General features: G+C 66.9%; 2 protein-coding genes across 4 annotated transcripts; one reads left to right on the top strand and one right to left on the bottom strand.

Annotated features, from left to right (window-relative positions):
• Positions 1-23: 23 nt before the first annotated feature.
• On the top strand, positions 24-6,487 carry KRI1 (KRI1 homolog). Its single transcript, XM_085215189.1, is given in 22 exon segments — positions 24-300; positions 399-472; positions 889-994; positions 1,075-1,168; positions 1,501-1,552; positions 1,636-1,685; positions 1,818-1,866; positions 1,868-1,915; positions 1,987-2,064; positions 2,661-2,806; positions 2,887-3,004; positions 3,480-3,575; positions 3,658-3,828; positions 4,364-4,457; positions 4,539-4,603; positions 4,680-4,812; positions 4,892-5,022; positions 5,263-5,327; positions 5,414-5,509; positions 5,605-5,899; positions 5,981-6,067; positions 6,148-6,487. Coding segments are annotated over 22 exon segments (2,391 nt in total). The 5' UTR covers positions 24-218; the 3' UTR covers positions 6,409-6,487.
• On the bottom strand, positions 6,417-11,082 carry ATG4D (autophagy related 4D cysteine peptidase). 3 transcript variants are annotated; one of them, XM_085215223.1, is made up of 10 exons: positions 10,412-10,873; positions 9,851-9,934; positions 9,587-9,760; positions 8,684-8,885; positions 8,529-8,593; positions 8,321-8,439; positions 7,693-7,771; positions 7,540-7,616; positions 7,330-7,449; positions 6,417-6,885 (listed from the first exon to the last, which is right to left on the bottom strand). In XM_085215223.1, exons 1-10 carry the CDS (start codon positions 10,815-10,817, stop codon positions 6,694-6,696), a joined length of 1,518 nt encoding a protein of 505 aa, XP_085071349.1. In that variant the 5' UTR covers positions 10,818-10,873; the 3' UTR covers positions 6,417-6,693. The 3 variants fall into 3 exon arrangements, with proteins under 3 accessions (XP_085071349.1, XP_085071350.1, XP_085071351.1); XM_085215224.1 differs by lacking the exon at positions 9,587-9,760 and having other exon boundaries at positions 10,412-11,082; XM_085215225.1 differs by lacking the exon at positions 7,540-7,616 and having other exon boundaries at positions 6,742-6,885; positions 10,412-11,082.
• Between the last annotated feature and the right edge of the window lie 1,776 nt (positions 11,083-12,858).

The raw sequence follows: 12,858 nt of genomic DNA, 5'->3' as shown, positions 1-12,858 counted from the left end.
GGGGGGGGACGACGATTCCCGCGCGATTTTTCGAGTCCCGAACGACCACCCCCTTCTCCCCCCCCGAAAACACCGCAGCCAATCAGCGGCCTCGCGGGGGGGGGCGTGGCCTCTGAGTGGGTGGGACCCACCGCGTGGCCGCTTTAAGAGAGGCGGGGACGGAAGTGAGGCGCAGCGGAAGTGACGCAAGGAAGTGAGACGCAAAGGGGCGGGGGAAAATGGCGGCGCCGGAGCTGCGCGTGAACGCGGCCTTCGCCCAGCGCTACGCGCGGTACCGACGGCGCGAGGAACTGCAGCGGCGTGAGCGGGGCTACCGGGAGGGGGCGGGGCTACCGGGAGGGGGCGGGGCCTGGGGCACCCCGGGCGGAGCTGTGAGGGGTCTCGCGTTCCCCCCCCAGTGCAGGACCGCTATGGGGACGCAGCGGACAGCGACAGCGACAGCGGCACCGACAGCGACAGCAGCGGGGTGGCGGTGAGCGGGGGGGGCGGAGCGCGTCCCGGTGCCCCCATATCCCCCCCAGCCGGCACTGCCCCCCGTATCCCGGCGTCCCCCTCGTATCTCATTGCCCCCCCAACTCCGTGCCCCCCCCCATCCCGGTGCCCCCCAATCTCTGACCCCGTCTCCCAGCACCCCCCCCATTTTCCGTTGTCTCCCCCCGTATCTCTGAACCCACCTCCGGGTGCCCCCCATATTCCAGCCCCCCCCCCCCACCATTTGCCATTGCCCCCCCACCTCCCAGCCCCCCCATAACCCCTCGCCATTCTGTTCTCCCTGTGCCCCCCCATGACCCATTACCACCCCCCTCTCTCAATGCTTCTCCATCTCCCTGTGCCCCCCCCATTTCCCATTGCCCCCCCCCAATCTCCCGTTCCCCCCCCCCCCCCCAGCCTCCGGACCCCCGCCTGGAGCGCGATTTCTACCGCACGCTGTCTCTGCTGAAGACGAAGGATCCCCGCATCTACCAGCAGGACACCACCTTCTACAGCAGCCCCGGTATTGAGGGGGGGTCCTGGGGGTGTTCTCCCCCCCTCCCCCAAAAAAATAATCCTGGGGGGGTCCCCAACTGTCCCCAGAGTCCTCGGAGGAAAGCGACGGGGGGGGCAGCGCGGAGCCGGAGCCGCTTTATGTGAAGGACTATGAGCGGAAAGTGGTCCTGGAGAGGGGGGGGTGAGCATCTATATGGGGGGGGGCTGTTAATTTGGGGGGGGCACATTGGTTTGGGGTTATTGTGGGGTTCAGAGTGTTATTGTGGGAGGGGGGCCCATAATTTGGGATCAGAGCTGTTATTCTGAGGGGGGGGGGATGCTTTATTTGGGGTTGGGACGCACCCCTGGGTGGGGGGGGGGACATTATTGCGGGGTGGGGGTGCATCGTTTTGGAATTGGGATGCGTTATTTGGGGTTGAGATGTTATTCTATTGGGGGGGGGCTTTATTTTGGGGTTAGGACACATTGTTTTGGGGAGGAAGGGGACGTGAGCCCAACCACTTTTTTCCACAGCAAATACGTGGACGAGGAGGAGGAGGAGGAGGCAGCGGCTGCGCGGAGGAAGGTCAGATGGGGGCTGGGGGGGCTGGGGAGGCACAGTGGTGTGACCCCCCCCCACCAACATATCCTTATTCCCCCCCCTTTTAGAAAACAGCCTCCAAGAGCTACGTGGAGGAGCAGCGGGAGCTGAAGGAGAGGTGGGAGAGCCGTGGGGGGGGGACGTGGGACAAGGGGGGTGAGGGACGTATGGGGACATGGGAGCTGGTGGGGGACGATATGGGGACACGGAACCTGGGGTGACTGCGTTGTCACCCCCGCCCCCCCCACAGCTTCCGACCGTTTGTGGCTGAGAGCGACGAGGAGGAGGAGGAGGAGGAGAGGGGGGGGGTCACTGCTGCGGCGCCGCCATCGGACGGCAGAGGAGAAGGTGAGGAGGGGGGAGGGGGGGCACGGTGGGGACGCTTTGGGGACACGGGGGGTGACGCTGTGCCCCCCCAGGCCCGCGAGGAGGAGGACTACATCCGCTGGCTGAAGGGACAGGGGGACGTCCCCGAGGAGGAGCGGCTGCAGGACCTGGTCAGGCAGCCCTGTGTGCCTGTCCCCATGTCATGTCCCCGTGTGTCCCCGTGTCCCTGTGTGTCCCCATGTCCCCGCATCCCCAAGCCTTGTCTCCCCATGTCCCCAAACCCTACATCTGTGTCCCTATCCCTGTGTCCTCATTCCCATGTCCCTGTTCCCTGATCCTAGAAGCTCTCCCAAGGTTTGTGACCCCACATCCCCGTGTCCCCATGTCCCCAAGTTCTCCATCCGTGTCCCTGTCCCCTTGTCCTTGAAGTTCTCCCAAGCCCCATGTCCCCAAGCCCTCCTTCATCTGTGTCCTGTCCCCATGTCCCCGTGTCCCCAAGCTCTCCGTTCCCATGTCCCCATAGCTCTCCCAAGCCTCTTGTCCCCACGTCTTCACAGCCCCAAATCCCTGTGTCCCCACATCCCCACGTTCCTAAGCCCTGCGTCCCCACTTTCCCAAGCTGTGTCCCCGAGCCCTACATCCGTGTCCCCGTCCCCATGTCCCCAAGCCCCAATGCCTGTGTCTGTGAGTCCCCAGGCGCCACACCCTTGACTTTCGTGTCCCCATGTCCCCAAGCCCGGTGTCCCCACGTGCCCACATCCCACAGGTGCCACTGCAGCGCTACTGGGCCGACCCGTCGCTGGACCCGGGCGAGCGCTTCCTGCGGGATTACATCCTGAACGATGGCTACCGGCACGAGGAGGAGGAGGAGGAGGAGGAGGAGGAGGAGGAGGAGGGAGAGGAAGGCGAGGGGTGAGCGCTGCCCCCCCGTGTCCCCCTGCCCCCCCCCCCCGTGTCCCATTGCCCCCTCAGTGTCCCCCCACCCCCCGCAGGGCCCCCCCTGCTCTGAGCGTGGCCGACTCATCGGATGAAGGTGAGCTGTTCCTGGCGCGGCAGGAGGACTTCGAGCGGAGCTACAACTTCCGCTTCCAGGAGCCGGGGGCACAGCAGGTGGGGGGTGCGGGGGGACGGGGGATGTGAGGGGGGGACGGGGGATGTGAGGGGACAGGGTTGGGGGATCAGGGCAGGAGGGGATCAGGGGGCATTTGGGGGGGGTCAGGGGATGGGGCCGAAGGACGCTTGGGGGGCAGGGGATGTTTTTTGGGGGCTGGGGACAGAGGGGATCAGGGGACGGGTGGGGGGATTAGGGGATGCTTGGGGGGGCGGGGCAGGGTGGGGGGGATGAGGGCATGGCATCAGGGATGGGGAGGGGATCGGGGGACACGGGGGGGTCAGGGGTCTACATGGGGACAGGGAGGGAAAGGATGGGGGGGTCAATTATGGAGGAGTCAGGGGACACATGGGGGGGTCACAGACAGGGCCGGGGGGTCAGGGGATGCTCGAGATGAGCAGGGAGGGGATGAGGGGACAGGGGTGGCCCTGACGGTCCCCAGCCGTGTGTGTGTCCCCCTCCCCACCCCCCCAGGTGCAGACGTACCCCCGCAGCATCACCACGTCGGTGCGACGCCGCGATGAGCGCCGGAAGGAGAAACGGGAGAGGGTGCAGGAGAGGAAGAGGAAGGTGAGGGACGGAGGGGACGGAGGGAATGGAGGGGACGCCCCCCGGCCGTGTGCGCCCCCACACCCCCATTTTTCCCCCCCAGGAGAAGGAGAGGAAGCGGGAGGAGCTGAAGCAGCTGAAGAAGCTGAAGCGGGAGGAGATCAGCGCCCGCCTGCAGCGCCTGCAGGGCATCACCGGGAACGGCACCGTGGGCTTCAGCCTCAGCCAGCTGGACGGCGACTTCGACCCCGCGCAGCACGACCGCATGATGGCCGTGCGTCCTTCCCCCTCCCCCCCCCATTTTACCCTCCCGGCCCCACCGGGACGCTCTCCATCCCACCCTGTTCCGCTGCAGCCATCCCCTCTTGCCCCCGTGTCCCCATCCTGTTCCCATTCTGGCCCCGTGTCGCCCCGCCTCCCGTCCCCACATCCCCGTCCCACCCCCACCAGGACGCTCTCCATCCAACCCTGTCCCACCCGGTTCTGCTGCAGCCATCTCCTCCTGTTCTCCTGTCCCCACGTCCCCCTCCTGTCCCCTCTGATCTCTCTCCATCCCATCCTACCCCCGTCCTCATGTCCCCAAATCCGTCTTTCTGTGACCCCATCCTGTCCCGCTGTCCCCATCCCCGTGTCCCCAAACTGGCCCTTGTCCGCAGGCTGTCCTGTGCGCTCCTGTCTGTCCGATCCTTTCCTCACCCCCATCCCCGTGTCCCCAGACCATCCCGTGTCCCCACGCTGTCCCATCCCTTGCCCCCCATGCCCCCAATCTGCCCCACGTCCCCTCTGACCCCCCCCCCCCCTGTTCCCAGGAGGTCTTTGGGGACGATTTCTACGGCTGCGTGGAGGAGGAGAAGCCACAATTTGAGGAGGACGAGGAGGAGGAGGAGGAGGAAGGGCAGGAGGGTGAGTGGGTGCCCTCTGCCCCCCCCCCCCCCCCAGACACCCCTACCGCCGAATCCCTGAAGTCCCCCCCACCCCCCGCAGACACCTGGAACTGGGACACGTGGAGCGGCCGCGCGGAGCCGCACTGCGAGGACCCCGACTTCGTGGTGCGTATCCCCCCCCCCCCCCAGCTCTGTGCCCCCCGGGGTACCGCCGGACCCCCCCTGAGCCCCCACCCCACAGATGGACGCCGACTACGACCCCGCGGCCCCCCCGGCCCCCCCCCGGCGCAGAGACCCCCCGGCCCTGGGCAGGAAGCGGCGCCGCTCGCACTTCCGAGAGGCGGTGGAGCGACACAAACCCACATTTGACCCCGGTGAGAGGCAGCCGGGGCCCCCCCACCCCAAACCGCCCCCCCCCCGAGGATTGCTGACCCTCCCCCCCTCCCGCTGCAGCCGCCAGCAGCTTTGAGCAGTACCTGGATGAGTATTATGGGCTGGACTACGAGGACCTGGTGGGGGACCTGCCGTGCCGCTTCAAGTACCGCAGCGTCGTGCCCTGCGACTTCGGCCTCACCACCGAGGAGGTTGGGACCCCTGGGGGAGGGGAGAGGGGCCCATGACCCCCCCCCATTTTGCTCCTGACCCCCCCACTTTGCTTCTTCATTCCCATTTTGCTCCTGCCACCCGTTTGCTCCTCACTCCCCCAGTTTACCCCTGACCCCCCCGCCCCGTTTGCCCCTAACCCCCCCATTTGCCCCCACCCCCCCCAGTTTATCCCTAACCCCCCCCGTTTACCTCTGCCCCCCCCACTTTGCCCCCCCCAGATCCTGGCCGCCGATGACAAGGAGCTGAACCGCTGGTGTTCGCTGCGCAAGACCTGCATGTATCGGTGGGTGGGGGGGCGGTGCTCCCATTGCCCCCACCCCATCATTTTGGTTTTGGGGGGGGGTCATTCAGTGTCCCCCCCCCCGCCAGATCAGAGCGGGAGGAGCGCCAGGACCAGGCCAACTACAGCCGCAGGGCACAGAACCTCTGGAAGAAGCATCAGATCCTCAAGTCCCTCACGGCGGAGTGAGTACAGGATTTTTTGGGGGGGGGAGGGGGGGTCACATTGTGGGGGGGGGTCACAACTCACATCACCCCCCCCACCCCCCACGCACACACAGAGCAGAGGAGGAGCCCCCCCCGGCCCCAAAGAGCCCCAGAAGCAAAATGGGGAAGAAGCAGCGGGACAAACAGCGGCGCAAAGTGGGGTTGTCCCCCCCGGGGTTGTGTAAGTATGGGATTTGGGGGGGGGGGGGGGAAACACACTGGGGGGGGTCACAACTCTGTCACCCCCACACACAGAGCCGAGGATGCCACCCCCACACCAAACCCCCCCAAAGCTCCAAAAATGGGGGGGCAGAAGCATCAGGACCAAGTGAGGCACAAAGAGGCGTCCCCCCCCTCCCTCCCAGCCATGTAAGTAATGGGATTTGGGGGGGGGGGGGATGAGAAATTAAGGGGGGGCTCGACTCTCTCACCCCCTTCTCCTCCCAACAGAGTGCAAGACCCCGCCCCCAAACCCCCCAAAATGGGGGGGCAGAAGCAGCGGGACAAAATGAGGTCCCCCCCATCCCTGGCAGCCATGTAAGTAATGGGATTTTTTTGGGGGGGGGCTGGGAATGACAAAGTGGGGAGGGGGTCACATCTCTCCCTCTCCCTCACAGATCAGAAGACCCCACCCCAAACCCCCCCAAACGGGGGGGCAGAAGCAGCAGGACCCAGAACGGAGCAAAGCGGGGGGGTCCCGGAGGCGGGGGGGGGGATTTGGGGTGCGCCTGGGGGGGCTCCGCTTTGCGGGGGGGCGGCTCAGAGCCTTTGGCCTCAACCCGAAACGCCTGCGCTACCGGGAGCTGCGGCGGAGGCAGAGGAGGGGGGTGGTCCGCAGTGCCCCCCCCCGCCCCCCCAGGACCCCCATGGAAAAGTGACGCTGAGCTCCGGTTCACTTTTAATGGCATTTTTGGCCCCCGGGGGGGTCCTGAGTCAAATAAATAAACCCCCACCTCACCACGAGCAGCCAACGATATTGGGGGGGGGGGAGGGGGGGTGGGAATCGAGGGGGGGGTTGGTTCCCCGATTGGGGGTGCGGTGGGGGGGGGTGTCCACCTCCTTTCCCCCCCCCCTCCAGCCCTGAGCGTTCAGAGACCCTGAGTTGCCCCCCCCCCACGCATTTCGAGGGGGGGGTTGCCATACCCTCCCCCCCCACCCCCAAATTAGAGCAGCACGAAGTCGTCCCCCCCCCGACTCCTCCTGCCCTTGGGGCGCCGGGGGGGGGCAGGAGTGGGCAGCACCTCGTCTGTGCTGGGGGGGGGCGACACGGGGGGGGAGGGCTGGTGGTCCTGCGCCCGTCCCTCAGCCACGGTGAACATGGGGTAGCGTTCCTTCCCTGGGGGGGCCTCCAGCACCTGGGGGGGCACAGTGATTTTGGAGGGGATCACAGAGATGGGGGGGGTTGTGGTGATTGGGGAGGGGGAGTCAGTGTGATTGGGGGGGGTCCTGGTGAGGGGAGGAGGGGGCACAGCAACGGGGATGTCACAACCGTGTGGGGGGGGGGTTGCAGCAACGAGGAGGAGAGGGGATCGAAGTGATGGGGGGGTCAGAGTGATGTGGGGGGGTCACAGAGATGTGCATTGGGCTCATAAAAAAGGGGGGGGGTTGCAGTGATGGGGGGGAGTCACATAAACACTGGGGGGGGGTCGCAGCCATATAGAGAGAGCAGATTGTAGTGATGGGGGGGGTTGTGGCAATGGGGGTGCAGCAATTGGGGGGGGGTGTTACAGTGATGTGGGGGAGTTGTGGTGATGGGGGGGGTCTCTGGTTGCTCCCCCCCCATTTGAAGCAGGACTCACACGGCGGAGCTCAGCACACAGCTGGTCCAGGTCGCGGCCGCGCCGTGCGTAGAAACCCAGAGCACAGCTGGGGTCCATCTTGGAGAAGGGCATTTTGCGGGGGGAGCTGCAACGGAACGACTGCGGGGGGGGGGGGGTGTGAGCATCACATCCCCCCCTTCCCCCCTCCCAAAAAATGGCTCTGTGTGCTGCCCCCCCCCACACACACACCTCCAGAGGGAAGGAGGCGGCCGTGGTGTCCACGAAGGGCTGGCAGTAGTGGGGGTCCATGTAGAGCAGGAAGTTGTCTGGGGGGGGGGGACACAGTGGTGACACTGGGGGCATGGCGTGCCCCCCCCTCCCACCCCCAGCTCCCCCCCATACCTTGGAAACCGATGAAGTAGAGAGAATGGCGTGGTTTGCCCCCAATGATGCCCAGGCACCACTGCAGCTTCAGCAGCTCCTGGGGGGGGGGGGGGGGAGATGACAGACAGACAGACAGACAGACAGGGAGACACCTCTGTGATGGCCTCCGTTGCACCTTGGGGACAGAGCTGATCCCCATCCCATCCCATCCCTCCCCACGGCCCAGGGTTGAAGGATGGCCCCATCTGTCCCTCCCTGTCCCCTCTGTGGCCTTCGCACAACCTGAAGGATGGAGGTTGTCCCCTGCCGCCCCTCCCCGTGGCTCAGGGACGGAAGATGGCCCCAGTTTGTCCCTCTTTCTCCCCTCCGGCACGGAGGACAGCGTGGCGGTGGCTCCCACAGAGCTTTGGGGCAGGTTGTCCCCATCCCGTCCTTCCCTTTGGCCAGGGATGGAAAACGGTCCTCATTCGTTCCCCCTCATCCTCTCCAAGGGTGCTGGCCTCCGTAGAACCTCAACACGGAGATCGTCCACCTCCCACCCCTCCCCACGGCCCAGGGATGGAGAACGGCCCTATTTGTCCCTCCGTGTCCCTCTGGGATGGAAAACACCCCCATGGGGACGCAGCGCAGCCCCCCCGCCCCCCACCTTCATGCCCTCCACGTAGACAGGGTTGAGCCGTTCCCCTCCCAGGCGGACGGGCACCAACACGATGACGGCCGCCTCAGCGTCCCCTTCCAGCAGCGCCGTGATGTCCTCTTTGTACACTGCCAAAATTGGGGGCGGGGGGCTCAGCAGGGACCCCCCCCAGGACACAGAGTGTTGGGAGGGGGGCGCACAGAGCCGGGACCCCCACCGGTGCAATCCTGCGCGACGTACACCGCCATCCCGGAGACCTCGGGGCAGCTCTCCACCGCCTTCCTGCACCCCAAATCTTTCAGGGCGGGGTCCCAGACCCATCATTTGGGGTCAGAGCCCCCCCATGCCCCCCCCGCCCCTTTGGGGTCTGACCTGAGGATGTGTGCCACAATGGAGGGGCCGTACCAATCCCCTGCACGCTTCCCAGCGCCGCGGCCGAGCTCCACCAGGCGGTGGATGCCGAAGGGGGCGTTGGGGTGGTCCCCAAAAAGGGCCACCAGGGCCCGGTGACACCGCTCTGTGTCCGGGGGGCGAGGGGGGGACGGACCCCCCGGGGCATCGGCCCATGTCCTGTCTATAAAAGGGAGAGGGGTGGGTGGGGGGGGAAGAGACTTGGGGGGGACTGTGGGGGTTTTGGGGTGTCAGAGGGATTCGGAAAGGACTTGGGGGGGGCTTGGAAAGGGGCCGTGGGGCTGTGGGAAGGGGTTTGGGGGAATTGGGAGGGGGATCAGGGGGAGTTGTGGGGGATTTGGGGGTGAACTGGGGGGATTTGGGAATCAGGAAGAGGATTTAGGGGGAACTGGGGGAGATTTGGGGGTGTCAGGGATTTAGGGGTGCTGAGAGGGGGGGTTAAGGTGTGAGGAGGGGGATTTGGGGGTGTTGGGAAGGGGGTCTGGGGCGTTGGGTGGGATTTGAGGGTGTCAGGAGGAGGATTTGGGGGTGCCAGAGGGATTTGGGTGTGTGAGGAGGGGGATTTGGGGGCATTAGGAGGGGGGTTGGGGAGGACTGGCAGCACTGGAGGAGAGCGGGAGGGATTTGCAGTTGCTGAGGAATTGTGAAGAGATTTGGGGTGAATTTGGATGGATTTGGGGAGGGACTCTGAGGACGATTTGGGGACGACTCTGAGGACCATCTGAGCAGGACAATATTGGGGGGTGGGGGGCGACTTCAGGTGGGATTTCGGGGCACGCTGGGCGGTTCCTTTCCCTCCCCCGGCAGCGGTGCAGCGCTTCGAGGGCCGCTTTGTTTTTTGGGGGGGGTCTTTGCGGGGCTCACCCCTCCCCACGCGGTGCAGCAGCAGCCCCTGTGCCAGCAGCATCTGCCCCGAGCGCAGCGCGCAGCCCCAGCCGCCGTCGGAGCTCCAGGCGGTGCCGCGCAGCAGCGGGAAGCCCCGGCGGTACGTCAGCCACACGAGGGAGCCAAAATCGCGGCGGAACCGCTCCGCGTCCCCTGCGCATTTGGGGGGGGGAATTGCGTGCCACGGGACCCGCTGAGACCCCCCCCAACCCCTGAAATAAGCCCCGCCCCCCCAGTGCTGACCGTCGGCTGCCAGGCAGTAGGAGCGGCCCAGGAGGTGCAGGGGGGACGTGGGGCTGAAGTGGGTGCGGGGCCGCAGCGTCCAACCTGGGAGGGAGGGGGACCCCAACCCCAAGAAACGTTAAAGCCCCCAGTGTAAAACGAGCCCCCCCCCCAATCCCCAGCAGTGACCCCCGACCCGACCCAGCGCCCCGTCAACCCCCAGAGCCCCACCCCAAAACCCCTGAGACCCCCACGGCCCCCAGACCCCAAAGCCACAACGAGCCCCCCGTTAACCCCCCCCGACCCCCTTCTGACCCCAATCTCTCCCCAGCCCCCCCCGGCACCCCCACAACTCACACGACCCCCATTCCATCCCTAAGCCCCCCTATACCCCCTCCCCCCCATACCCTCCCCACGACCCCCATTCATTCCCGTTGACCCCCCTCCTCTGGACCCCCGTTGACCCCCGCGCGCCACTCCAGGACCCCCAAGCCCCCCCCCACCCCCTTCAACCCCACAACCGCCCCCCAGGACCCCGCCCCCGGACGGCCCCCCAGGACCCCCGCACCCCCCGTTCATCACCGTAGCGCACTCCGGTCAGGGCCGACAGGACGCGGCCTCGAACCCGGGGCCCCTCACCGGGACCGGAAGCAGAACCGGGACCCGGGGGGGCCCGGCCGCCGCCCGCGCTCATGGCGGCGGCGGGGGGCGCGGCCCCGGAGGGGGCGTGGTCTCGGTAAGGGGCGGAGCCTCGGCCGGGCTCTCCCGGGCACCGCCGCCGCCGCCATTTGCAAGGCGGGCGCGGAGCGGAAGTGGCGCCGTAAGCGGGCGGAAGTTGGGTTCCGACGGACGGAAGTAGGACCAGGACGGGCGGAAAGTGGCGCCGGGGGCGGGCGGAAGTATGTGCAGGAAGGGCGGAAGTAGGGACGCGAGTGGCGGAAGTATCCCGGCAGCTTGACGGAAGTAGTGTCAGGAGGGCGGTCGCCATGGAGACGGAGCCTGGTGTGCGGCCTGACGTCTTCCTGAGGAGCCCTGGTGTGGGGCACGGGGACATTCGGGGGCGTTTTTGGCGTCCCCTGTAGGGCTGGGTAATCTCTATGGGGCTTGGGGTCCCCATAGGCTATGGGGTTCCTTTAGAGTTGGGGTGGGCCCTGTAGGAATTGGGGTCCTCTACAGGGTCAGAAGGTCCTTGTAGGATTTTAGTGGGGGGAGTCCCAATCTCTGTGTCACGGAAACACTCAAGGGACCCCTGGGTGACATGGGGACACCAGGGAACCCGGGGACACCAAGGGGACACCAGGTGATTTGGGGACACCCAGGGGTCACGCAGAGGTCACGCAGGGGTCACGGTGTTCCCCCCTCCCCCCGCCCTCCGGAGGAACTTTTATTGTGGAGGGAAAACGGCGGCGGGGGGGCGTGCCCTCGCGGTGACGTCACGCGGAGGGGGCGTGGCCAGGGGACTCTTACGGCGACGCGGGCGCCGCGCGCTGCTTAGTCACTGCCCCCCCCCTCCCACCGCCCCCCCACCGCTCCGCTGCAGCCGCGGCGCCGCGCCATGGCCGGGTGAGTCCCCCCCCCCCCCCGTGTTGGGACCCCCCCACGACCCCCTCCCCTCGGCTCCTCCCACGGCCCCCTTCCCACCCCTCACCCCGAGCTCCCTTCTTCCCCCTTCCCCCCCCCCCGTCCAGAACCGGACCCTCCCCCCCACCCCCTAAAAGGCCCCACCCACGGACCCCCCCGTAGCCCCTCCCCCCCACGTGTGTCCCCCTCCCCCCCCCCAGAGTCGGAACTCTCCCCTCAATAACGCAACGTCGGCCCCCCCCCTAAAGCTGCCCCCCCCCCCACCGCCCCACCCACGGAACCCCCCACGGCCCCTCCCCCCCACGTGCGGCCCCCCCCCGAACGGGACCCCCCCAAAACTGTACCTCCCCCATAGCCCCTCCCCTTCCACGTGCGTCCCCCTCCCCCCATCCCGTAGCCCAACCCACGGGACCCCCCCGTAGCCCCTCCCCAAATTGTGTAACCCGCCCCCCCCTTAGAGCTGGGACTCCCCCCTCCCCCCACAACCTCACCCATGGGACCCCCCCCCCATGCGTCCCACTCCCCCACCCTCCCCCCCATGCAACCCCTTAACTTCCCCACCCACGGGATCTTCCCCCCCTCCCCCCCCTCGTGTGCCCCTGTTCCCCCCATTAACCGGTGCTTCAGTGATAATGGGGGGGGGTCCTTTTCATTCCCCCAGTGCCTCAGTTTCCCCCCTGCAGTGCTGGGTACGACTGGGGGTCCGCCCCCCCCCAGGTGCCTCAATGCCCCCCTTTCCCCCCCCCCACTTTTCCCTTCAGCTCCACCACCGTCACCGCTGTCCCCGCGTCACCTCCTGGGAACCCCACAGCGCCCTCATAGCGCGGTGCCACCGCCACCGGTACCGCCAGCACCGGTACTGACACCGGTACCGCCACAGCCACCATTGGCACCGCCGCAGCCACCGCCAGTGCCACTGGTAACAGCACCACCGGTACCATCCGAACCGCTGCTGGTACCACCAGGTCCACCGCCGGTACCACCGACACCGGTACCGGCAGTATCAACACCCCAGTGCCACCAGTAAGAGGAGGACCGCTGGTGCTACCGCTGTTGGTACCGCCGCTACCACCACAACCACCTCCGGTACCACCACAGCCATCACCGGTACCACAGTTATCGCCGGTACCGCCGTGACCACCTCCGGTACCAGCACTACCGGTGTACCCTCATCACCGGTACCGGAAGTACCATCAGCACCAGTACCACCAGTACCACCAATACCGGCACTCACATCACTGCCGGTACCGCCTGTACCAGCAGTAGCACCTCCGGTACCGTCACCAGAACCACCGGTACCGCCATTGCCAGTACCATCAGTGCAACTGGTGCCACCATCAACAGTGTCGCCACCACCGGTACCATCGGCATCAGCGCTCCCATCGCCACCAGTACCACCGGTACCACCGGTACCAGTACCACCGATCCCATCATCCTCAGCACTGCCA

This window comes from Meleagris gallopavo, unplaced genomic scaffold (genome assembly GCF_905368555.1).
Source record: "Meleagris gallopavo unplaced genomic scaffold, MGAL_WU_HG_1.1 scaffold_9, whole genome shotgun sequence".
In the NCBI taxonomy this organism is placed as follows: Eukaryota; Metazoa; Chordata; class Aves; order Galliformes; family Phasianidae; genus Meleagris; species Meleagris gallopavo.
Note: the sequence above shows the minus strand (reverse complement) of the source record. Positions and strands in the feature narration are given on the sequence as shown.

Coding starts and splice junctions, on each gene's coding strand:
- ATG4D (XM_085215223.1), bottom strand. CDS start 10,817: ATGGCGACCGCCCTCCTGACACTACTTCCGTCAAGCTGCCGGGATACT. Junction 7,772..8,320: donor TCTACGTGGAGGGCATGAAG/GTGGGGGGCGGG, acceptor CCCCCCCCCCAG/GAGCTGCTGAAGCTGCAGTG. Junction 7,450..7,539: donor CCGCCTCCTTCCCTCTGGAG/GTGTGTGTGTGG, acceptor CCCCCCCCGCAG/TCGTTCCGTTGCAGCTCCCC.